The 27,753-nt window shown below is 52.0% G+C and overlaps 1 protein-coding gene across 1 annotated transcript; it reads right to left on the bottom strand.

The window, feature by feature from the left end:
• Window positions 1-6,735: 6,735 nt before the first annotated feature.
• LOC134157417 (transcription factor 4-like) lies at window positions 6,736-25,856 on the bottom strand (the record flags this gene model as incomplete). The annotated part of the gene is made up of 9 exons (XM_062606326.1): window positions 25,824-25,856; window positions 25,431-25,536; window positions 24,877-25,010; window positions 20,019-20,154; window positions 16,720-16,787; window positions 15,429-15,507; window positions 12,379-12,455; window positions 6,935-7,005; window positions 6,736-6,859 (listed from the first exon to the last, which is right to left on the bottom strand). Coding segments are annotated over exons 1-9 (828 nt in total), but the record flags the coding sequence as incomplete, so codon positions are not given.
• Window positions 25,857-27,753: the final 1,897 nt, after the last annotated feature.

Genomic DNA, 27,753 nt, shown 5'->3' with positions numbered 1-27,753 from the left:
GCCATCTATGGGGCTATGGGGCAGGGATGCTCCCATCTTTGTGGGGCTATGGGGCAGGGATACTCTCATCTATGGAATCTATGGGGCAGGGATGCTGCCATCTATGGGGCTATGGGGCAGGGACCCATCTATGGGGCTATGGGGCAGGGATGCTCCCATCTATGGGGTCTATGGGGCAGGGATGCTCCCATCTATGGGGCTATGGGGCAGGGATGCTCCCATCTATGGGGCTATGGGGCAGGGATGCTCCCATCTATGGGGCTATGGGGCAGGGATGCTCCCATCTATGGGGCTATGGGGCAGGGATGCTGCCATCTATGGGGCTATGGGGCAGGGATGCTGCCATCTATGGGGCTATGGGGCAGAGATGCTCCCATCTATGGGGCTATGGTGCAGGGATACTGCCATCTATGGGGCTATGGGGCAGGGATGCTCCCATCTATGGGGCTATGGGGCAGGGATGCTCCCATCTATGGGGCAGGGACCCATCTATGGGGGCTATGGGGCAGGGATGCTCCCATCTATGGGGCTATGGGGCAGGGATGTTCCCATGTATGGGGCTATGGGGCAGGGATGCTCCCATCTATGGGGCTATGGGGCAGGGATGCTCCCATCTATGGGGCTCTGGGGCAGGGATGCTCCCATCTATGGGGCTATGGGGCAGGGATGCTCCCATCTATGGGGTCTATGGGGCAGGGATGCTGCCATCTATGGGGCAGGGATGCTGCCATCTATGGGGCAGGGATGCTCCCATCTATGGGGCTATGGGGCAGGGATTCTCCCATCTATGGGGCTATGGGGCAGGGATGCTCCCATCTATGGGGCTAAGGGGCAGGGATGCTGCCATCTATGGGGCAGGGATGCTCCCATCTATGGGGCTATGGGGCAGGGATGCTCCCATCTATGGGGCTATGGGGCAGGGATGCTCCCATCTATGGGGCTATGGGGCAGGGATGCTCCCATCTATGGGGCTATGGGGCAGGGATGCTCCCATCTATGGGGCTATGGGGCAGGGATGCTCCCATCTATGGGGCAGGGATGCTTCCATCTATGGGGCTATGGGGCAGGGATGCTCCCATCTATGGGGCTATGGGGCAGGGATGCTCCCATCTATGGGGGGCTATGGGGCAGGGATGCTCCCATCTATGGGGCTATGGGGCAGGGATGCTCCCATCTATGGGGCTATGGGGCAGGGATGCTCCCATCTATGGGGCAGGGATGCTCCCATCTATGGGGCTATGGGGCAGGGATGCTCCCATCTATGGGGCTATGGGGCAGGGATGCTCCCATCTATGGGGCAGGGATGCTGCCATCTATGGGGGGCTATGGGGCAGGGATGCTCCCATCTATGGGGCTATGGGGCAGGGATGCTCCCATCTATGGGGCTATGGGGCAGGGATGCTCCCATCTATGGGGCTATGGGGCAGGGATGCTCCCATCTATGGAGCTATGGGGCAGGGATGCTCCCATCTATGGGGGCTATGGGGCAGGGATGCTCCCATCTATGGGGCTATGGGGCAGGGATTCTCCCATCTATGGGGCTATGGGGCAGGGATGCTCCCATCTATGGGGCTATGGGGCAGGGATGCTGCCATCTATGGGGCTATGGGGCAGGGAAGCTCCCATCTATGAAGCTATGGGGCAGGGATGCTCCCATCTATGGGGCTATGGGGCAGGGATGCTCCCATCTATGGGGCTATGGGGCAGGGATGCTGCCATCTATGGGGCTATGGGGCAGGGATGCTGCCATCTATGAGGCTATGGGGCAGGGATGATCCCATCTATGGGGCAGGGATGCTCCCATCTATGGGGGCTATGGGGCAGGGATGCTCCCATTTATGGGGTCTATGGGGCAGGGATGCTCCCATCTATGGGGCTATGGGGCAGGGATGCTCCAATCTATGGGGCAGGGATGTTGCCATCTATGGGGCAGGGATGCTCCCATCTATGGGGCTATGGGGCAGGGATGCTCCCATCTATGGGGGGCGATGGGGCAGGGGTGCTCTCATCTATGGGGCTATGGGGCAGGGATGCTCCCATCTATGGGGCTATGGGGCAGGGATGCTCCCATCTATGGGGCTATGGGGCAGGGATGCTCCCATCTATGGGGCTATGGGGCAGGGATGCTCCCATCTATGGGGCTATGGGGCAGGGATGCTCCCATCTATGGGGCTATGGGGCAGGGATGCTGCCATCTATGGGGCTATGGGGCAGGGATGCTCCCATCTATGGGGCTATGGGGCAGGGATGCTCCCATCTATGGGGCTATGGGGCAGGGATGCTCCCATCTATGGGGCTATGGGGAATTGGGGAATAAAGGATGGGAATGAAGAGGGAATAAAGGGAATAGGGAATAGAGAGGGAATAACACTGGGAATAACAGGGAATAACAGGGAATGGAGTGGGAATCCATAGGGAATGATAGAGGGAATGAAGGGGAATAAAGGGAATAGGGAATAACAGTGGGAATAAACAGGGAATAACACAGGGAATGGAGAGGGAATAACAGGGAATGGAAAGGGAATAACAGGGAATGATTGAGGGGGAATAACAGGGAATAAAGAGGGAATAAATAGGGAATGATGGAGGGAATAACAGGGAATAGAGAGGGAATAAAGAGGGAATAACACAGGGAATGATAGAGGGGGAATAACAGGGAATCTAAAGGGAATAACGGAATGAAGAGGGAATAGACAGGGAATGGAGTGGGAATAAAGAGGGAATGGAGAGGGAATAACACAGGGAATAACAGGGAATAGAGGGGGAATAAACAGGGAATAACACAGGGAATGAGGAGGGAATAAACAGGGAATGATAGAGGGGGAATAACAGGGAATAAAGGGGGAATAACACAGGGAATGAGGAGGGAATAACAGGGAATAGAGAGGGAATAAAGAGGGAATAACACAGGGAATGAGGAGGGAATAGAGAGGGAATAACAGGGAATAAACAGGGAATAACAGGGAATGGAGAGGGAATAAATAGGGAATGAAGTGGGAATGGAGGGGGAATGAAGAGGGAATAACAGGGAATGATAGAGGGGGAATAACAGGGAATGAGGAGGGAATAACACAGGGAATAACAGAGGGAATAGAGGGGGAATAAACAGGGAATAAAGAGGGAATAACAGGGAATGGAGAGGGAATAAAGAGGGAATAACACAGGGAATGGAGAGGGAATAACAGGGAATAACATGGAATAGAGGGGGAATAAACAGGGAATGATAGTGGGAATAACAGGGAATGGAGTGGGAATAACACAGGGAATGGAGAGGGAATAGAGGGGGAATAAACAGGGAATAACAGGGAATGAAGGAGGAATAACAGGGAATAGAGAGGGAATAACACAGGGAATAACAGGGAATAGAGGGGGAATAAAGAGGGAATAACACAGGGAATGGAGAGGGAATAAAGAGGGAATGAGGAGGGAATAAAGAGGGAATAAAGGGGGAATAAAAGGGAATCGAGTGGGAATAACACAGGGAATGAAGAGGGAATAAACAGGGAATAAAGAGGGAATAAACAGGGAATGAACAGGGAATAACAGGGAATGGAGAGGGCACAGGGAAGCATTGGGATCCCTTCCCTCCTGCTTCCAGGTTTTCCCACTTTCCTGCAGCTGGATCCTTGCTCCATCCCTGAACATTCCCATCTGGAAACCATCACCCCCCCCTTTCCCTTTGTTCATCCCCATTCCCAAGGGAACGGGGCCATTCCCGGCCTTTGGAATGATGCCCTTGGATCCCGGTTTTCCAGGAGCGATTCCCATCTGGATGCCAAGAATTCCACACACAAGGATCCGGCCATGGCTGTCTATGGGGAGGGATCCAGGTCCTGCCCCATAGATGGGGGGCTGAGCCCCATAGGAGGGGGGAACATCCCTATCCCGGAATCCCTATGGGACCACCTGCATCCCTATGGCTCCATGGGTACCACCTGCATCCCTATCCCAGCATCCCTATGGCCCCATGGGTACCACCTACATCCCTATCCCAGCATCCCTATGGCTCCATGGGTACCACCTACATCCCTATCCCAGCATCCCTATGGCTCCATGGGTACCACCTGCATCCCCATCCCAGCATCCCTATGTCTCCATGGTTACCACCTCCATCCCTATGACCCTAAGGGTACCACCTGCATCCCTATGTCTCCATGGGTACCACCTCCATCCCTATGGATCCATGGGTACCACCTGCATCCCTATCCCAACATCCCTATGTCTCCATGGGTACCACCTGCATCCCTATCCCAGCATCCCTAGGTCTCCATGGGTACCACCTGCATCCCTATCCCAGCATCCCTAGGTCTCCATGGGTACCACCTGCATCCCTATCCCAGCATCCCTATGGCCCCATGGGTACCACCTGCATCCCCATCCCAGCATCCGTATGTCTCCATGGGTACCACCTCCATCCCTATGTCTCCATGGTTACCACCTCCATCCCCATAGCTCCATGGGTACCACCTGCATCCCTATGTTTCCATGGTTACCACCTCCATCCCTATGACCCTATGGGTACCACCTGCATCCCTATGTCTCCATGGTTACCACCTGCATCCCCATCCCAGCATCCCTATGGCCCCATGGTTACCACCTCCATCCCTATGACCCTATGGGTACCACCTGCATCCCTATGTCTCCATGGTTACCACCTGCATCCCCATCCCAGCATCCCTATGACCCCATGGGTACCACCTCCATCCCTATGTCTCCATGGGTACCACCTGCATCCCCATCCCAGCATCCCTATGTCTCCATGGGTACCACCTGCATCCCTATGTCTCCATGGGTACCACCTCCATCCCCATCCCAGCATCCCTATGGCCCCATGGGTACCACCTGCATCCCCATCCCAGCATCCCTATGGCTCCATGGGTACCACCTCCATCCCTATGTTTCCACAGGTACCACCTGCATCCCTATGTCTCCATGGTTACCACCTGCATCCCCATCCCAGCATCCCTATGTCTCCATGGTTACCACCTCCATCCCTATGACCCTATGGGTACCACCTGCATCCCTATGTCTCCATGGGTACCACCTGCATCCCTATGGCTCCATGGGTACCACCTCCATCCCTATGGCTCCATGGGTACCACCTGCATTCCCATCCCAGCATCCCTATGTCTCCATGGGTACCACCTGCATCCCTCTGGCTCCATGGGTACCACCTGCATCCCCATCCCAGCATCCCTACGTCTCCATGGCTACCACCGCCATCCCTATGTCTCCATGGTTACCACCTCCATCCCTATGACCCTATGGGTACCACCGCCATCCCTATGTCTCCATGGGTACCACCTGCATCCCCATCCCAGCATCCCTATGGCCCCATGGTTACCACCTCCATCCCTATGACCCTATGGGTACCACCTGCATCCCTGTGTCTCCATGGTTACCACCTGCATCCCCATCCCAGCATCCCTATGGCCCCATGGGTACCACCTACATCCCTATCCCAGCATCCCTATGGCTCCATGGGTACCACCTGCATCCCCATAGCTCCATGGGTTCCACCTGCATCCCTATGTCTCCATGGGTACCACCTGCATCCCCATCCCAGCATCCCTATGGCCCCATGGGTACCACCTCCATCCCTATGTCTCCATGGTTACCACCTGCATCCCTATGGCTCCATGGGTACCACCTCCATCCCCATAGCCCCATGGGTACCACCTGCATCCCCATCCCAGCATCCCTATGGCTCCATGGGTACCACCTCCATCCCCATAGCTCCATGGGTACCACCGGCATCCCCATCCCAGCATCCCTATGGCTCCATGGGTAGCACCTGCATCCCTATCCCAGCATCCCTATGGCCCCATGGGTACCACCTGCATCCCTATCCCAGCATCCCTATGTCTCCATGGTTACCACCCGCATCCCTATCCCAGCATCCCTATGTCTCCATGGGTACCACCTGCATCCCTATCCCAGCATCCCTATGTCTCCATGGTTACCACCTGCATCCCTATGTCTCCATGGGTACCACCTGCATCCCCATAGCCCCATGGGTACCACCTGCATCCCCATCCCAGCATCCCTATGTCTCCATGGTTACCACCTCCATCCCTATGTCTCCATGGGTACCACCTGCATCCCTATCCCAGCATCCCTATGTCTCCATGGTTACCACCTGCATCCCCATAGCTCCATGGGTACCACCTGCATCCCCATCCCAGCATCCCTATGGCTCCGTGGGTACCACCAGCATCCCTATGGCTCCATGGGTACCACCTGCATCCCTATGGATCCATGGGTACCACCTGCATCCCTATCCCAGCATCCCTATGGCCCCATGGGTACCACCAGCATCCCTATGGCTCCATGGGTACCACCTGCATCCCTATGTCTCCATGGGTACCACCTGCATCCCTATCCCAGCATCCCTATGGCTCCATGGTTACCACCTCCATCCCTATGTTTCCATGGGTACCACCTGCATTCCCATCCCAGCATCCCTATGGCCCCATGGGTACCAGCTCCATCCCTATGTCTCCATGGTTACCACCTCCATCTCCATAGCCCCATGGGTACCACCTGCATCCCCATCCCAGCATCCCTATGACCCTATGGGTACCACCTGCATCCCTATGGCCCCATGGGTACCACCTGCATCCCTATCCCAGCATCCCTATGGCCCCATGGGTACCACCTCCATCCCCCCTCCATCCCCCCCTTTCCCCCTTCCCATTGGCCCCCACCCCCCTTTATCCCCGCCCCCTTCCTTACCATCAACGCGTGCCGATTGGCCGCCAGAAGCCCCGCCCCGTAACCCGCAGCCAATCCCGGCAGGGCTCCGTTGCCAAGCAACGCGTGCACGTCTCCACCTCCAGCCGCTTGGGATGGGGAAGGATGGGGATGAGGATGCGGATGAGGATGCGGATGTGGGGCAGGGGTCACTTGTGGGGCTGACAACGATGGGGCCTGCCCCACGGCGTGGTTCCGGAGCACGTGGATGGCATCGTCCAAGCGTTCCAAGCGGTCTTCCAGGCGGCTTTGCTGCTTGGGAAGAGCATCGTTGCTATGGAAACGGGGAGGGAGGGATGGGGATGTGGTACCCAAGGGATGGATGGGGATGTGGTACCCAAGGGATGGATGGGGATGTGGTACCCAAGGGATGGATGGGGATGTGGTACCCAAGGGATGGATGGGATGTGGTACCCAAGGGATGGATGGGGATGTGGTACCCAAGGGATGGATGGGGATGTGGTACCCAAGGGATGGATGGGGATGTGGTACCCAAGGGATGGATGGGGATGTGGTACCCAAGGGATGGATGGGGATGTGGTACCCAAGGGATGGATGGGGATGTGGTACCCAAGGGATGGATGGGGATGTGGTACCCAAGGGATGGATAGGGATGTGGTACCCAAGGGATGGATGGGGATGTGGTACCCAAGGGATGGATGGGGATGTGGTACCCAAGGGATGGATGGGGATGTGGTACCCAAGGGATGGATGGGGATGTGGTACCCAAGGGATGGATGGGGATGTGGTACCCAAGGGATGGATGGGGATGTGGTATGTGGTACCCAAGGGATGGATGGGGATGTGGTACCCAAGGGATGGATGGGGATGTGGGGGATGGGGATGTGGTACCCAAGGGATGGATGGGGATGTGGTACCCAAGGGATGGATGGGGATGTGGTACCCAAGGGATGGATGGGGATGTGGTACCCAAGGGATGGATGGGGATGTGGTACCCAAGGGATGGGGGATGGGGATGTGGTACCCAAGGGATGGATGGGGATGTGGTACCCAAGGGATGGATGGGGATGTGGTACCCAAGGGATGGATGGGGATGTGGTACCCAAGGGATGGATGGGGATGTGGTACCCAAGGGATGGATGGGGATGTGGTACCCAAGGGATGGATGGGGATGTGGTACCCAAGGGATGGATGGGGATGTGGTACCCAAGGGATGGGGATGTGGTACCCAAGGGATGGATGGGGATGTGGTACCCAAGGGATGGATGGGGATGTGGTACCCAAGGGATGGATGGGGATGTGGTACCCAAGGGAGGGATGGGGATGTGGTACCCAAGGGATGGATGGGGATGTGGTACCCAAGGGATGGGGATGTGGTACCCAAGGGATGGATGGGGATGTGGTACCCAAGGGATGGATGGGGATGTGGTACCCAAAGGATGGATGGGGATGTGGTACCCAAGGGAGGGATGGGGATGTGGTACCCAAGGGATGGGGATGTGGTACCCAAGGGATGGATGGGGATGCGGTACCCAAGGGATGGATGGGGATGCGGTACCCAAGGGATGGATGGGGATGTGGTACCCAAGGGATGGATGGGGATGTGGTACCCAAGGGATGGATGGGGATGTGGTACCCAAGGGATGGATGGGGATGTGGTACCCAAGGGATGGATGGGGATGTGGTACCCAAGGGATGGATGGGGATGTGGTACCCAAGGGATGGATGGGGATGTGGTACCCAAGGGATGGGGATGTGGTACCCAAGGGATGGATGGGGATGTGGTACCCAAGGGATGGATGGGGATGTGGTACCCAAGGGATGGATGGGGATGTGGTACCCAAGGGATGGATGGGGATGTGGTACCCAAGGGATGGATGGGGATGTGGTACCCAAGGGATGGATGGGGATGTGGTACCCAAGGGATGGATGGGGATGTGGTACCCAAGGGATGGATGGGGATGTGGTACCCAAGGGATGGATGGGGATGTGGTACCCAAGGGATGGATGGGGATGTGGTACCCAAGGGAGGGATGGGGATGTGGTACCCAAGGGATGGGGATGGGGATGTGGTACCCAAGGGATGGGGATGTGGTACCCAAGGGATGGATGGGATGTGGTACCCAAGGGATGGGGATGGGGATGGGGATGGGGGGGGGGGTGTTGCTATGGCAACCCCTTTGGGCCCTTCCTTGGAATTCCAGAGGGGAAAGGGATGGTGTTTTTGTAATGGGGATGGGAGATAAAATCCCATTGGAATTCCATTGGGAAAGGGATGCCCCATGTCCCTTCCATCCCAATATGGGGATGGGAGAGAGAATCCCATTGGAATTCCATTGGGAAAGGGATGCCCCATGTCCCTTCCATCCCAATATGGGGATGGGAGAGAAAATCCCATTGGAATTCCATAGGGAAAGGGATGCCCCATCCCTTTTCCCTGCCAATAATGGGGATGGGAGAGAAAATCCCATTGGAATTCAATAGGGAATGGGATTCCCAAGGGGATGGGAGAGGGGAAGGATGAAGGCCATCATTCCATAAGGGAAGGGGGAAGATGGGGAATGAGGGGGGTTCAAGGGAAGCTCCAGGACTTCCCAGGAATCCTATGGGATCATCAGCATCTGCATCCAATGGGATCACCGCCATCTGCATCCAATGGGATCACCAGCTCCATCCTATGGGATCACCACCATCTCCATCCTATGGGATCACCACCATCTCCATCCTATGGGTACCACCACCATCTCCATCCTATGGGATCACCACCATCTCCATCCTATGGGGATCACCACCATCTCCATCCTATGGGATCACCACCATCTCCATCCTATGGGATCACCACCATCTCCATCCTATGGGATCACCACCATCTCCATCCTATGGGACCATCACCTTCATCCTATGGGATCACCACCATCATCTCCATCCTATGGGATCACCATCTCCATCCTATGGGATCACCACCATCTCCATCCTATGGGATCACCACCATCTCCATCCTATGGGATCACCATCTCCATCCTATGGGTACCACCATCTCCATCCTATGGGATCACCACCATCTCCATCCAATGGGATCACCACCATCTCCATCCTATGGGATCACCACCATCTCCATCCTATGGGTACCACAACCATCTCCATCCTATGGGATCACCACCATCTCCATCCTATGGGTACCACCATCTCCATCCTATGGGATCACCACCATCTCCATCCTATGGGTACCACCACCATCTCCATCCTATGGGTACCACAACCATCTCCATCCTATGGGATCACCACCATCTCCATCCTATGGGTACCACCATCTCCATCCTATGGGTACCACCATCATCTCCATCCAATGGGATCACCATCTCCATCCTATGGGGACCACCATCTTCATCCTATGGGATCACCACCATCTCCATCCTATGGGGACCACCATCTCCATCCTATGGGATCACCACCATCACCATCCTATGGGTACCACCACCATCTCCATCCTATGGGTACCACAACCATCTCCATCCTATGGGATCACCACCATCTCCATCCTATGGGATCACCACTATCTCCATCCTATGGGGACCACCACCATCTCCATCCTATGGGATCACCACCATCTCCATCCTATGGGGACCACCATCTTCATCCAATGGGATCACCACCATCTCCATCCTATGGGGACCACCACCATCTCCATCCCATGGGATCACCACCATCTCCATCCTATGGGGACCACCACCATCTCCATCCTATGGGACCACCACCATCTCCATCCTATGGGATCACCACCATCTCCATCCTATGGGATCACCATCTCCATCCTATGGGATCACCATCCCCATCCCATGGGATCACCACCATCTCCATCCTATGGGTACCACCACCATCTCCATCCTATGGGTACCACCATCTCCATCCTATGGGATCACCACCATCTCCATCCTATGGGGACCACCATCTCCATCCTATGGGATCACCATCTCCATCCTATGGGGCCACCACCATCTCCATCCTATGGGATCACCACCATCTCCACCCTATGGGATCACCACCATCTCCATCCTATGGGATCACCATCTCCATCCTATGGGATCACCACCATCTCCACCCTATGGGATCACCACCATCTCCATCCTATGGGTACCACCATCTCCATCCTATGGGATCACCATCATCTCCATCCTATGGGATCACCACCATCTCCATCCTATGGGATCACCATCTCCATCCTATGGGTACCACCACCATCTCCATCCTATGGGATCACCACCATCTCCATCCTATGGGATCACCACCATCTCCATCCTATGGGATCACCATCATCTCCATCCTATGGGATCACCACCATCTCCATCCTATGGGATCACCATCTCCATCCTATGGGGACCACCACCATCTCCATCCTATGGGATCACCACCATCTCCATCCTATGGGATCACCACCATCTCCATCCTATGGGATCACCACCATCTCCATCCTATGGGGACCACCACCATCTCCATCCTATGGGATCACCATCTCCATCCTATGGGATCACCACCAGCTCCATCCTATGGGATCACCATCTCCATCCTATGGGATCACCATCTCCATCCTATGGGATCACCACCATCTCCATCCTATGGGACCACCATCTCCATCCAATGGGATCACCACCACCATCTCCATCCTATGGGATCACCATCTCCATCCTATGGGATCACCACCATCTCCATCCTATGGGGACCACCACCATCTCCACCCTATGGGATCACCATCTCCATCCTATGGGATCACCACCATCTCCATCCTATGGGGACCACCACCATCTCCACCCTATGGGATCACCATCTCCATCCTATGGGATCACCACCATCTCCATCCTATGGGGACCACCACCCTCTCCATCCTATGGGATCACCATCTCCATCCTATGGGATCACCATCTCCATCCTATGGGTACCACCATCATCTCCATCCAATGGGACCACCACCATCTCCATCCTATGGGTACCACCATCATCTCCATCCAATGGGATCACCATCTCCATCCAATGGGATCACCATCTCCATCCTATGGGTACCACCATCATCTCCATCCAATGGGATCACCATCTCCATCCTATGGGACCACCATCTCCATCCTATGGGTACCACCACCATCTCCATCCTATGGGACCACCACCATCTCCATCCTATGGGTACCACCATCTCCATCCTATGGGTACCACCACCATCTCCATCCTATGGGATCACCATCTCCATCCTATGGGATCATCACCATCCCCATCCTATGGGTACCACCATCATCTCCATCCTATGGGTACCACCATCATCTCCATCCTATGGGGACCACCATCTCCATCCTATGGGTACCACCATCATCTCCATCCAATGGGATCACCATCTCCATCCTATGGGACCACCATCTCCATCCCATGGGATCACCACCATCATCTCCATCCCATAGGATAACCACCACCACCTTCTTCTCCATCCCATGGGTACCACCACCATCTCCTCCATCCTTTGACCACCACCTCCTCCTCCTCCTCCTTCGCTCTCTTATCCTATAGGATCCAAACTCCATCTCCTGGGAAAAAGGGGGGTTGGGAATTGGGAAGAGGGACAGAAACATGGATTAGACATGGAAAAGGTTGGGAATATGGGATGGTTCCCCATGGATCACCTACCAAGGAATGTAAGGGCCCGTCATAAGTGGGAGATGCTGAAGCTTGGCCTCCATTCCTAGACCATACAGCTGGGCCTGCTGGTAGCAAAAAGGGGAAGCACCATTAGAAACCTCGGCATTCCCAAGGGATTTGGGAGTGGGAAGTTGGGGAAGGAAAAGTTGGGAATGGTTGGGAAAAGATGGATCAAGGAAGGAAGGGAAAAGGGGGGGTTTTCCTCCTCTTCCATTGGCTTCCAAGGGAGAAGGGAGGCATTGGAAAGGGGAATGATCCCGTTTTCCAGGGGTTTTCCAAAGGCAATTCCCAACTTATGGATCTTTGGGGCTTGGCTTTTCCTGATGGGAGGGATTGGAAGTGGGAATGCCGCATCCTTGGATGCGCTCAACATCCCGATGGATGGAGAACGTGGTCCTCACCTAGACCTAGTTCTTAAGGTCTTTTCCATCCCAATCTCATCCTAAAGGATCCTTTGGAAGTGAATGGGATTGGGAATGCTCCATCCTTGGAATTCCATCGGGATTGGGAATGCTCCATCCTTGGAATTGCATTGGGATTGGGAATGCCGCATCCTTGGATGCGCTCAACATCCCGATGGATGGAGAACGTGGTCCTCACCTAGACCTAGTTCTTAAGGTCTTTTCCATCCCAATCCCATCCTAAAGGATCCTTGGAAGTGCTTTGGGATTGGGAATGCTCCATCCTTGGAATTGCATTGGGATTGGGAATGCTCCATCCTTGGAATCGCATTGGGATTGGGAATGCCGCATCCTTGGATGCGCTCAACATCCCGATGGATGGAGAACGTGGTCCTCACCTAGACCTAGTTCTTAAGGTCTTTTCCATCCCAATCCCATCCTAAAGGATCCTTAGAATTGCATTGGGATTGGGAATGCTCCATCCTTGGAATTGCATTGGGATTGGGAATGCTCCATCCTTGGAATTGCATCGGGATTGGGAATGCCGCATCCTTGGATGCGCTCAACATCCCGATGGATGCAGCAACGTGGTCCTCACCTAGACCTAGTTCTTAGGGTCTTTTCCATCCCAATCCCATCCTAAAGGATCCTTTGGAAGTGAATGGGATTGGGAATGCTCCATCCTTGGAATTGCATCGGGATTGGGAATGCTCCATCCTTGGAATTGCATTGGGATTGGGAATGCCGCATCCTTGGATGCGCTCAACATCCCGATGGATGCAGAACGTGGTCCTCACCTAGACCTAGTTCTTAAGGTCTTTTCCATCCCAATCCCATCCTAAAGGATCCTTTGGAAGTGAATGGGATTGGGAATGCTCCATCCTTGGAATTCCATCGGGATTGGGAATGCTCCATCCTTGGAATTGCATCGGGATTGGGAATGCCGCATCCTTGGATGCGCTCAACATCCCGATGGATGGAGAACGTGGTCCTCACCAAGACCTAGTTCTTAAGGTCTTTTCCATCCCAAACCCATCCTAAAGGATCCTTTGGAAGTGAATGGGATTGGGAATGCTCCATCCTTGGAATTGCATCGGGATTGGGAATGCTCCATCCTTGGAATTCCATCGGGATTGGGAATGCCGCATCCTTGGATGCGCTCAACATCCCGATGGATGGAGAACGTGGTCCTTACCTAGACCTAGTTCTTAAGGTCCTTTCCATCCCAAAACCATCCTATAGGATTGTTGGAAGTGAATAGGATTGGGAATGCTCCATCCTTGGAATTGCATCGGGATTGGGAATGCTCCATCCTTGGATGCGCTCAACATCCCGATGGATGGAGAACGTGGTCCTCACCTAGACCTAGTTCTTAAGGTCTTTTCCATCCCAATCCCATCCTAAAGGATCCTTGGAATTGCATTGGGATTGGGAATGCTCCATCCTTGGAATTCCATCGGGATTGGGAATGCTCCATCCTTGGAATTGCATTGGGATTGGGAATGCCGCATCCTTGGATGCGCTCAACATCCCAAAGGATGGAGAACGTGGTCCTCATCTAGACCTAGTTCTGAAGGTCTTTTCCATCCCAATCCCATCCTAAAGGATCCTTTGGAAGTGAATGGGATTGGGAATGCTCCATCCTTGGAATTGCATTGGGATTGGGAATGCTCCATCCTTGGAATTGCATTGGGATTGGGAATGCCGCATCCTTGGATGCGCTCAACATCCCAAAGGATGGAGAACGTGGTCCTCACCTAGACCTAGTGCTTAGGGTCTTTTCCATCCCAATCCCATCCTAAAGGATCCTTGGAAGTGCATTGGGATTGGGAATGCTCCATCCTTGGAATTGCATTGGGATTGGGAATGCTCCATCCTTGGATGCGCTCAACATCCCGATGGATGGAGAACGTGGTCCTCATCTAGACCTAGTTCTTAGGGTCTTTCCCATCCCAATCCCATCCTAAAGGATCCTTTGGAAGTGAATGGGATTGGGAATGCTCCATCCTTGGAATTGCATTGGGATTGGGAATGCTCCATCCTTGGAATTGCATCGGGATTGGGAATGCTGCATCCTTGGATGCGCTCAACATCCCGATGGATGGAGAACGTGGTCCTCACCTAGACCTAGTTCTTAAGGTCTTTTCCATCCCAATCCCATCCTAAAGGATCCTTTGGAAGTGCTTTGGGATTGGGAATGCTCCATCCTTGGAATTGCATTGGGATTGGGAATGCTCCATCCTTGGAATTGCATTGGGATTGGGAATGCCGCATCCTTGGATGCGCTCAACATCCCGATGGATGGAGAACGTGGTCCTCACCTAGACCTAGTTCTTAAGGTCTTTTCCATCCCAATCCCATCCTAAAGGATCCTTGGAAGTGCTTTGGGATTGGGAATGCTGCATCCTTGGAATTCCATCGGGATTGGGAATGCCCCATCCTTGAAGCCCCCTTCCACCCTCCCCATCGCTCTAAAGAAGAAACCTTGCGATGAAACCCATTGAGACGAAGGGGAAAATTCCCAACCTTTTCCCAGTCTTTTTTCCATCCCAATTCCAACCCCATCCCCCTTTTTTTTCTTGGGATACAGGGAAAAAGGAGAGGGGGGGACACACAAAAGAAGGAGGCAACAGTTACCTGCTAAAGAAGGGGGAGAGCCAACAGGAGTTGAAGGAGTGGATGGGAAGCTGGTGGTGGTGGGCTCTGGAGAGTAGATCTTTAAGAGATGATAGAGGGTTAATCCCTAAGGAATGATGGTCCCAAAGGGATCCAGCGCCATAGAAAGGCTCAAATCCCATTGGATCCCTATGGAATGATGGCCCCAAAGCTGCTCCATCCCCTTAAAAAGGCTCAAATCCCATTGGATCCCTAAGGAATGATGGTCCCAAAGGGCTCCATCACCATAGAAAGGCTCAAATCCCATTGGATCCCTAAGGAATGATGGTCCCAAAGGGATCCAGCGCCATAGAAAGGCTCAAATCCCATTGGATCCCTAAGGAATGATGGCCCCAAAGGGCTCCATCACCATAGAAAAGCCCAAATCCCATTGGATCCCTAAGGAATGATGGCCCCAAAGGGCTCCATCACCATAGAAAGGCTCAAATCCCATTGGATCCCTAAGGAATGATGGCCCCAAAGCTGCTCCATCACCATAGAAAGGCTCAAATCCCATTGGATCCCTAAGGAATGATGGCCCCAAAGGGCTCCATCACCATAGAAAGGCCCAAATCCCATTGGATCCCTAAGGAATGATGGCCCCAAAGGGCTCCATCGCCATAGAAAGGCCCAAATCTCATTGGATCCCTAAGGAATGATGGCCCCAAAGGGCTCCATCACCATAGAAAGGCTCAAATCCCATTGGATCCCTAAGGAATGATGGCCCCAAAGGGCTCCATCACCATAGAAAGGCTCAAATCCCATTGGATCCTTATGGAATGATGGCCCCAAAGGGCTCTACAACCATAGAAAGGCCCAAATCCCATTGGATCCCTAAGGAATGATGGCCCCAAAGGGCTCCATCACCATAGAAAGGCCCAAATCCCATTGGATCCCTAAGGAATGATGGCCCCAAACTGCTCCATCACCATAGAAAGGCTCAAATCCCATTGGATCCCTAAGGAATGATGGCCCCAAACTACTCCATCACCATAGAAAAGCTCAAATCCCATTGGATCCCTAAGGAATGATGGCCCCAAAGGGCTCCATCACCATAGAAAGGCCCAAATCCCATTGGATCCCTAAGGAATGATGGCCCCAAAGGGCTCCATCACCATAGAAAAGCACAAATCCCATTGGATCCCTAAGGAATGATGGCCCCAAAGGGCTCCATCCCCATAGAAAAGCCCAAATCCCATTGGATCCCATTGGTGGCCCGCATCCCACCCCGCTGGGCACACTGCATTCCAAAGGTTGGGAATGGGCTCCTTACGGATGCGAGGGCTTTGCCCAGGGCATCGCCGGTCTGGGAGCTTCCTCCTGCCCCACTTCCTCTGTTGCCTGCAAAAAGGAAAGGATGGGGGTCAGAAAAGAAGGGAAAAGCAGGAAAAATCCCATAGGGAATTCCCAATCCCATTGTTCTTCCCCCCCCCCCCTTCCAAATCCAGGTTTCCAATGGTAATTCCCATTGCTCCCCATCCCGGTGGCCCCATTCTGCCTTCATCCCTTGGGTACCAGCATCCATAGGGACCCACATTCCCAATGGATCCATCCCATTCTGCCTTCATCCTTGGGTACCAGCATCCATAGGGCTCCACATTCCCAATGGATCCATCCCATTCTGCCTTCATCCCTGGGTACCACCACCCATAGGTCCCCATGATCCCAATGGATCCATCCCATTCTGCCTTCATCCTTGGGTACCAGCATCCATAGGGCTCCACATTCCCAATGGATCCATCCCATTCTGCCTTCATCCCTTGGGTACCACCACCCATAGGTCCCCATGATCCCAATGGATCCATCCCTATGGATGGATGCTTCCCATCACCTCCTGCCCCACATTGCCTTCATCCCTTGGGTACCATCATCCATAGCGCCCCACGTTCCCAATGGATCCATCCCATTCTGCCTTCATCCCTTGGGTACCAGCATCCATAGGGCCCCACATTCCCAATGGATCCATCCCATTCTGCCTTCATCCCTTGGGTACCACCACCCATAGGTCCCCATGATCCCAATGGATCCATCCCATTCTGCCTTCATCCCTTGGGTACCAGCATCCATAGGGCCCCACATTCCCAATGGATCCATCCCATTCTGCCTTCATCCCTTGGGTACCAGCATCCATAGGGCCCCACGTTCCCAATGGATCCATCCCATTCTGCCTTCATCCCTTGGGTACCACCACCCATAGGTCCCCATGATCCCAATGGATCCATCCCATTCTGCCTTCATCCCTTGGGTACCACCACCCATAGGTCCCCATGATCCCAATGGATCCATCCCATTCTGCCTTCATCCCTTGGGTACCACCACCCATAGGTCCCCATGATCCCAATGGATCCATCCCATTCTGCCTTCATCCCTTGGGTACCAGCACCCATAGGTCCCCATGATCCCAATGGATCCATCCCATTCTGCCTTCATCCCTTGGGTACCAGCATCCATAGGTCCCCATGATCCCAAAGGATCCATCCCATTCTGCCTTCATCCTTGGGTACCAGCATCCATAGGGCTCCACATTCCCAATGGATCCATCCCATTCTGCCTTCATCCCTTGGGTACCAGCATCCATAGGGACCCACATTCCCAATGGATCCATCCCATTCTGCCTTCATCCCTTGGGTACCAGCATCCATAGGGCCCCACATTCCCAATGGATCCATCCCATTCTGCCTTCATCCCTTGGGTACCAGCATCCATCGGGACCCACATTCCCAATGGATCCATCCCATTCTGCCTTCATCCCTTGGGTACCAGCACCCATAGGTCCCCATGATCCCAATGGATCCATCCCATTCTGCCTTCATCCCTTGGGTACCAGCATCCATAGGGACCCACGTTCCCAATGGATCCATCCCATTCTGCCTTCATCCTTGGGTACCAGCATCCATAGGGCCCCACGTTCCCAATGGATCCATCCCATTCTGCCTTCATCCCTTGGGTACCAGCATCCATAGGGCCCACATTCCCAATGGATCCATCCCATTCTGCCTTCATCCCTTGGGTACCAGCATCCATAGGGCCCCACATTCCCAATGGATCCATCCCATTCTGCCTTCATCCCTTGGGTACCAGCATCCATAGGGCCCCACATTCCCAATGGATCCATCCCATTCTGCCTTCATCCCTTGGGTACCAGCATCCATAGGGACCCACATTCCCAATGGATCCATCCCATTCTGCCTTCATCCCTTGGGTACCAGCATCCATAGGGCCCCATGATCCCAATGGATCCATCCCATTCTGCCTTCATCCCTTGGGTACCAGCATCCATAGGGCCCCACGTTCCCAATGGATCCATCCCATTCTGCCTTCATCCCTTGGGTACCAGCATCCATAGGGACCCACATTCCCAATGGATCCATCCCATTCTGCCTTCATCCCTTGGGTACCAGCATCCATAGGGACCCACGTTCCCAATGGATCCATCCAATTCTGCCTTCATCCCTTGGGTACCAGCACCCATAGGTCCCCACATTCCCAATGGATCCATCCCATTCTGCCTTCATCCCTTGGGTACCAGCATCCATAGGGCCCACATTCCCAATGGATCCATCCCATTCTGCCTTCATCCCTTGGGTACCAGCATCCATAGGGCCCCACATTCCCAATGGATCCATCCCATTCTGCCTTCATCCCTTGGGTACCAGCATCCATAGGTCCCCATGATCCCAATGGATCCATCCCATTCTGCCTTCATCCCTTGGGTACCAGCATCCATAGGGCTCCACATTCCCAATGGATCCATCCCATTCTGCCTTCATCCTTGGGTACCATCACCCATAGGTCCCCATGATCCCAATGGATCCATCCCATTCTGCCTTCATCCCTTGGGTACCACCACCCATAGGTCCCCATGATCCCAATGGATCCATCCCTATGGATGGATGCTTCCCATCACCTCCTGCCCCACATTGCCTTCATCCCTTGGGTACCAGCATCCATAGGTCCCCATGATCCCAATGGATCCATCCCATTCTGCCTTCATCCCTTGGGTACCACCACCCATAGGTCCCCATGATCCCAATGGATCCATCCCATTCTGCCTTCATCCCTTGGGTACCAGCACCCATAGGTCCCCATGATCCCAATGGATCCATCCCATTCTGCCTTCATCCCTTGGGTACCACCACCCATAGGTCCCCACGATCCCAATGGATCCATCCCATTCTGCCTTCATCCTTGGGTACCAGCACCCATAGGGCCCCACATTCCCAATGGATCCATCCCATTCTGCCTTCATCCCTTGGGTACCACCACCCATAGGTCCCCATGATCCCAGTGGATCCATCCCCATGGATGGATGCTTCCCATCACCTCCTGCCCCACATCGCCTTCATCCCTTGGGTACCACCACCCATAGTTCCCCACGATCCCAATGGATCCATCCCCATGGATGGATGCTTCCCATCACCTCCAGCCCCACTTTGCCTTCATCCCTTGGGTACCACCACCCATAGGTCCCCATGATCCCAATGGATCCATCCCTATGGATGGATGTTTCCCACCACCTCCAGCCCCACATCCCGCCCCATAGCGCCCCATAGCGCCCCCCAAAGGACTCACCCATGATGGGCTCGGTGCCGTTGGCCGGAGGGGTGCAGGATGAGGGACCGTAGTGGGTGCTGGGACCGCGGTGGAAGGTGGACATGGGGGGCAGGTTGGAGTTGAGCTCCCCCGAGGAGGGATGGGATGGAAAGCTCTGGAAGGGGAGAAGAAGATGATGGAGCATCACTTTGGTCCATGGCTCCGTGATGGAGCATCATGGAGATCCATAAGGATGATGGAGCATCACTTTGGTCCATGGCTTCATGATGGACCATGAAAGAGGTCCATAAGGATGATGGAGCATCACTTTGGGCCATGGCTTCGTGATGGTCCATCATGGAGGTCCATAAGGATGATGGAGCATCACTTTGGGCCATGGCTTCGTGATGGAGCACCATGGAGGTCCATAAGGATGATGGAGCATCACTTTGGGCCATGGCTTCGTGATGGTCCATCATGGAGGTCCATAAGGATGATGGAGCATCACTTTGGTCCATGGCTCCGTGATGGACCATGAAAGAGGTCCATAAGGATGATGGAGCATCACTTTGGGCCATGGCTTCGTGATGGAGCATCATGGAGATCCATAAGGATGATGGAGCATCACTTTGGGCCATGGCTTCATGATGGAACATCATGGAGGTCCATAAGGATGATGGAGCATCACTTTGGTCCATGGCTCCGGGATGGAGCATCATGGAGGTCCATAAGGATGATGGAGCATCACTTTGGGCCATGGCTTCATGATGGACCATGAAAGAGGTCCATAAGGATGATGGAGCATCACTTTGGGCCATGGCTTCGTGATGGACCATCATGGAGGTCCATAAGGATGATGGAGCATCACTTTGGTCCATGGCTCCGGGATGGAGCATCATGGAGGTCCATAAGGATGATGGAGCATCACTTTGGGCCATGGCTTCCTGATGGACCATCATGGAGGTCCATAAGGATGATGGAGCATCACTTTGGGTCATGGCTTCGTGATGGACCATGAAAGAGGTCCATAAGGATGATGGAGCATCACTTTGGGCCATGGCTTCGTGATGGACCATCATGGAGGTCCATAAGGATGATGGAGCATCACTTTGGTCCATGGCTCCGTGATGGAGCATCATGGAGGTCCATAAGGATGATGGAGCATCACTTTGGGCCATGGCTTCATGATGGACCATCATGGAGGTCCATAAGGATGATGGAGCATCACTTTGGTCCATGGCTCCGGGATGGAGCATCATGGAGGTCCATAAGGATGATGGAGCATCACTTTGGTCCATGGCTTCGTGATGGACCATGAAAGAGGTCCATAAGGATGATGGAGCATCACTTTGGGCCATGGCTTCAGGATGGACCATGAAAGAGGTCCATAAGGATGATGAAGCATCACTTTGGTCCATGGCTTCGTGATGGAGCATCATGGAGATCCATAAGGATGATGGAGCATCACTTTGGTCCATGGCTCCGTGATGGAGCATCATGGAGGTCCATAAGGATGATGGAGCATCACTTTGGTCCATGGCTTCATGATGGAGCATCATGGAGGTCCATAAGGATGATGGAGCATCACTTTGGTCCATGGCTTCGTGATGGAGCATCATGGAGATCCATAAGGATGACGGAGCATCACTTTGGTCCATGGCTTCGTGATGGTCCATCATGGAGGTCCATAATGATGCTGGACCACCATAGAGGTCCCCAATGATGCTGGACCACCATAGAGGTCCCCAATGATGCTGGACCATCATAGAGGTCCATAATGATGCTGGTCCACCATAGAGGTCCCCAATGATGCTGGTCCATGATGGAGGTCCCCAATGATGGTGGACCACCATAGAGGTCCCCAATGATGGTGGACCACCATAGAGGTCCCCAATGATGCTGGACCATCATAGAGGTCCCCAATGATGCTGGTCCATCATAGAGGTCCATAATGATGCTGGTCCACCATAGAGGTCCCCAATGATGCTGGACCACCATAGAGGTCCATAATGATGCTGGACCACCATAGAGGTCCCCAATGATGCTGGACCATCATAGAGGTCCCCAATGATGCTGGTCCATGATGGAGGTCCCCAATGATGCTGTTCCATGATGGAGGTCCCCAATGATGCTGGACCATCATAGAGGTCCCCAATGATGCTGGACCACCATAGAGGTCCCCAATGATGCTGGACCACCATAGAGGTCCCCAATGATGCTGGTCCATGATGGAGGTCCCCAATGATGGTGGACCACCATAGAGGTCCCCAATGATGCTGGACCACCATAGAGGTCCCCAATGATGCTGGTCCATCATAGAGGTCCCCAATGATGCTGGTCCATCATAGAGGTCCATAATGATGCTGGTCCATCATAGAGGTCCATAATGATGCTGGACCATCATAGAGGTCCCCAATGATGCTGGACCATCATAGAGGTCCCCAATGATGCTGGACCATCATAGAGGTCCATAATGATGCCGGACCATCATAGAGGTCCATAATGATGCTGGTCCATCATAGAGGTCCCCAATGATGCTGGACCTTCATAGAGGTCCCCAATGATGCTGGACCATCATAGAGGTCCCCAATGATGCTGGACCACCATAGAGGTCCCCAATGATGCTGGACCACCATAGAGGTCCCCAATGATGCTGGACCACCATAGAGGTGCATAATGATGCTGGTCCATCATAGAGGTCCCCAATGATGCTGGACCACCATAGAGGTCCCCAATGATGCTGGTCCATCATAGAGGTCCCCAATGATGCTGGACCATCATAGAGGTCCCCAATGATGGTGGACCACCATAGAGGTCCATAATGATGCTGGACCATCATAGAGGTCCCCAATGATGCTGGACCACCATAGAGGTCCCCAATGATGGTGGTCCATCATAGAGGTCCATAATGATGGTGGACCACCATAGAGGTCCCCAATGATGCTGGTCCATCATAGAGGTCCCCAATGATGCTGGACCACCATAGAGGTCCATAATGATGCTGGTCCATGATGGAGGTCCCCAATGATGCTGGACCACCATAGAAGTCCCCAATGATGCTGGACCACCATAGAGGTCCCCAATGATGCTGGACCACCATAGAGGTCCCCAATGATGCTGGTCCATCATAGAGGTCCCCAATGATGCTGGTCCATCATAGAGGTCCCCAATGATGCTGGTCCATCATAGAGGTCCCCAATGATGCTGGACCATCATAGAGGTCCCCAATGATGCTGGACCACCATAGAGGTCCATAATGATGCTGGACCATCATAGAGGTCCCCAATGATGGTGGACCACCATAGAGGTCCATAATGATGCTGGTCCATGATGGAGGTCCCCAATGATGGTGGACCACCATAGAGGTCCTCAATGATGCTGGTCCATCACAGAGGTCCCCAATGATGCTGGACCATCATAGAGGTCCCCAATGATGCTGGTCCATGATGGAGGTCCCCAATGATGCTGTTCCATGATGGAGGTCCCCAATGATGCTGGACCATCATAGAGGTCCCCAATGATGCTGGACCACCATAGAGGTCCCCAATGATGCTGGACCACCATAGAGGTCCCCAATGATGCTGGTCCATGATGGAGGTCCCCAATGATGGTGGACCACCATAGAGGTCCCCAATGATGCTGGACCACCATAGAGGTCCCCAATGATGCTGGACCACCATAGAGGTCCCCAATGATGCTGGACCACCGTAGAGGTCCATAATGATGTTGGACCATCATAGAGGTCCATAATGATGCTGGTCCACCATAGAGGTCCATAATGATGGTGGACCACCATAGAGGTCCCCAATGATGCTGGTCCACCATAGAGGTCCTTAATGATGCTGGACCACCATAGAGGTCCATAATGATGCTGGACCACCATAGAGGTCCCCAATGATGCTGGACCACCATAGAGGTCCCCAATGATGCTGGACCACTATAGAGGTCCCCAATGATGCTGGACCATCATAGAGGTCCCCAATGATGCTGGACCATCATAGAGGTCCCCAATGATGCTGGTCCATGATGGAGGTCCCCAATGATGCTGGACCACCATAGAGGTCCCCAATGATGCTGGACCATCATAGAGGTCCCCAATGATGCTGGACCACCATAGAGGTCCATAATGATGCTGGTCCATCATAGAGGTCCCCAATGATGCTGGTCCATCATAGAGGTCCCCAATGATGCTGGTCCATCATAGAGGTCCCCAATGATGCTGGACCACCATAGAGGTCCATAATGATGCTGGACCACCATAGAGGTCCCCAATGATGCTGGTCCATGATGGAGGTCCCCAATGATGGTGGACCACCATAGAGGTCCATAATGATGCTGGACCATCATAGAGGTCCCCAATGATGCTGGTCCATCATAGAGGTCCCCAATGATGCTGGTCCATCATAGAGGTCCCCAATGATGCTGGTCCATCATAGAGGTCCATAATGATGCTGGACCACCATAGAGGTCCCCAATGATGCTGGTCCATCATAGAGGTCCCCAATGATGCTGGTCCATCATAGAGGTCCCCAATGATGCTGGACCACCATAGAGGTCCCCAATGATGCTGGTCCATCATAGAGGTCCCCAATGATGCTGGACCACCATAGAGGTCCCCAATGATGCTGGACCACCATAGAGGTCCCCAATGATGCTGGACCACCATAGAGGTCCCCAATGATGCTGGTCCATCATAGAGGTCCATAATGATGCTGGACCACCATAGAGGTCCCCAATGATGCTGGTCCATCATAGAGGTCCATAATGATGCTGGACCACCATAGAGGTCCCCAATGATGCTGGTCCATGATGGAGGTCCCCAATGATGGTGGACCACCATAGAGGTCCCCAATGATGGTGGACCACCATAGAGGTCCATGATGATGCTGGTCCTTACCAAGCGCTCGTGCGGATGCAGGCTGCAGTAGCTGCTGGCCTGGGGGAGATGGGTTGAGTTTCCCAGCATCCCTCCGTAGCCGGGCTGGTTCATCCCACTGGAAGAGCTCCAAGGATCGCTTCCGTGGTGGCCATCTGGGAAGGAAGAGAAGGGAATGAATCCCGATGGGAATTCCATGGGAAAGCAAGGAGCTCAGTGTGGGGTTCCATAAGGATGCTCATCCATCCATCCATCCATCCATCCATCCATCCATCCATCCATCCCCATCTCTGGTCCTCATCCCACCTCCTCGTGGGCCTTCCCCCATCCCCAAAGTGGGAATTCCCATCGGGAATGCCATGGAAAAGATGGTGATGGGGGGGTGGAATTCCCATTGGATCCAATGTTCCCAAAGCATCCGGATTGGGGAGGGAAAAAGGAAGTATCTCCGTAGGGAACAGATGGATTCCCTATGGAAGCGATGCTCCTTCAAGTGGATCCCAAAGGGAATTCCGGAGGTTGGGAATGGCCATAATCCATTGGGAATTTTTTGGGAAGGGAATCCCGCTTTTTACCTTGCATGAAGAAAGAGCTCGGGAAGGAGCCGGCGCCCGCTTTAGATGATGGAAAACCGGGAGAATCCCGGTTGTAGTCGGCGGTGCTGGCCGATGGGGCATAAACCTAGGGAAAAAAAAGCGGGATTAAGCTTGGAATTCCCAAAAAACAGGGAAAAATCCCAACCCTCCCCCCCCCACTTTGTTTGCTTGGAATTCCTTTCCCAAATCCCATAGGAATCCTGCATGGGAAGGGAAAGAAGCTTCCCAAAGGTCCCAAGAGTCCAAGAGGGGGAATTGGGCATTCCCAAAGCATGGAATTCCCAAAGATGGGAATAAGGATGGATTATTCCCGAAAATAAGGGGGAAAATCCCTGTTTTCCTTAGGATTGGAGGTGATTCCCTGCTCCCTACACCCATGGCAATGTATCCTTGGGATGCATCCATGTTTTCCTATAGCGCATGGAAATCCCTATGGAATTCCATAGAATAATAATAAAGGGATAATAATGGGGTAATAATAGGGGTAATAATAGGGGTAATAATGGGGTAATAATAGGGATAATAATAGGGATAATAATAGGGGTAATAATAGGGATAATAATAGGGGTAATAATAGGGGTAATAATAGGGATAATAATGGGGGTAATAATAGGGATAATAATAGGGGTAATAATAGGGGTAATAATAGGGATAATAATAGGAGTAATAATAGGGGTAATAATAGGGATAATAATGGGGTAATAATAGGGATAATAATGGGGTAATAATAGGGATAATAATAGGGATAATAATAGGGATAATAATAGGAGTAATAATAGGGGTAATAATAGGGATAATAATTGGGGTAATAATAGGGGTAATAATAGGGATAATAATGGGGTAATAATAGGGATAATAATAGGGGTAATAATAGGGATAATAATAGGAGTAATAATAGGGATAATAATAGAGATAATAATGGGGTAATAATAGGGGTAATAACAGGAATAATAATCGGGGTAATAATAGGGATAATAATAGGGTAATAATAGGGATAATAATAGGGATAATAATAGGGATAATAATAGGGGTAATAGAAGCAGGCAGAAGGGACCTGCCATGGCAGTGGGGGGGGGCGTTAATAATAGGAATAGCACTAATAATAGCACTAATAATAGCGCTAATAATAGCACTAATAATCATATTAATAGTACTAATTGCTATTGTTATTCCCATTATCCCTATTGATCCTGGACTGCTTTGGCTTGGGAGGGATCGGCCAGCTGCCATGGGATGGGGGGGTATTAATAGTATTAATAAGGCTAATAATGGGTATTAGAGTGCTAATAGTAATGATAGCAATAATAATAGCAATGATAAGGGGTGATTAGGGTAATAATAATAGCAATAATGCTAATAAAAGTAATAATAATAGCAAGAATAGTGGTAATAATAGTAATAATAATAGCAATAATAGGGGTAATAATGGCATTAATAGCAATAATAATAGCAAGAATAGGGGTAATAATGGTAATAATGATCACTGTAATGCTAATAGTAATAATAGCAATCATAATAGCAATAATAAGTGGTAAGAGTGGTAATAATAGTAATAATAATAGTGGTAATAATGCTAATAATAGTAATAATAATAGCAAGAATAGTGGTAACGATAGTAATAATGATCACTGTAATGCTAATAGTAATAATAGCAATCATAATAGCAATAATAAGTGGTAAGAGTGGTAATAATAGTAATAATAATAGTGCTAATAATGCTAATAATAGTAATAATAATAGCAATAATAGTGGTAATAATGGCAGTAATAGCAATAATAATTGCAACAATAGTGGTAATAATGCTAATAATAGTGGTAATAAAGGCAATAATGATCATTGCCATGCTAATAGTAATAATAATAGCAATAATAAGTGGTAAGAATGGTAATAATGGTAATAATAATAGCAATAATAGTGGTGATAATGGTCATAATGATCATTGTAATGCTAAGAGTAATAATAATAGCACTAATAAGTGGTAACAATGGTAATAATGCGGTAATAATGGTAATAATAGTGGTAATAATGCTAATAATAGTAATAATAGTAGCAATAATAGTGGTAATATTGGTAGTAATAGTGGTAATAATGCTAATAATAGTGGTAATAATGGTAATAATAGTGGTAATAATGCTAATAATGGGCATTGCAATGCTAATAGCAATAACATCAGGAATAATAGGGCTAATAATTGTCGTAATAATAGCAATAATAGGAGTAATAATAGCAACCCCAATCACTGCAATGCTAATAGGACTAATAGGAGAGTGGTAATAATAATGGGAATAATAATGGGAATAAT

This window comes from Pezoporus occidentalis, unplaced genomic scaffold, assembly GCF_034315485.1.
Source record: "Pezoporus occidentalis ecotype Australia unplaced genomic scaffold, CSIRO_AGI_Poc_V1 ctg950, whole genome shotgun sequence".
Lineage (NCBI taxonomy): Eukaryota > Metazoa > Chordata > Aves > Psittaciformes > Psittacidae > Pezoporus > Pezoporus occidentalis.
The sequence above is the reverse complement of the archived record's forward strand: the minus strand, read 5'-3'. Positions and strand labels throughout refer to the sequence as shown.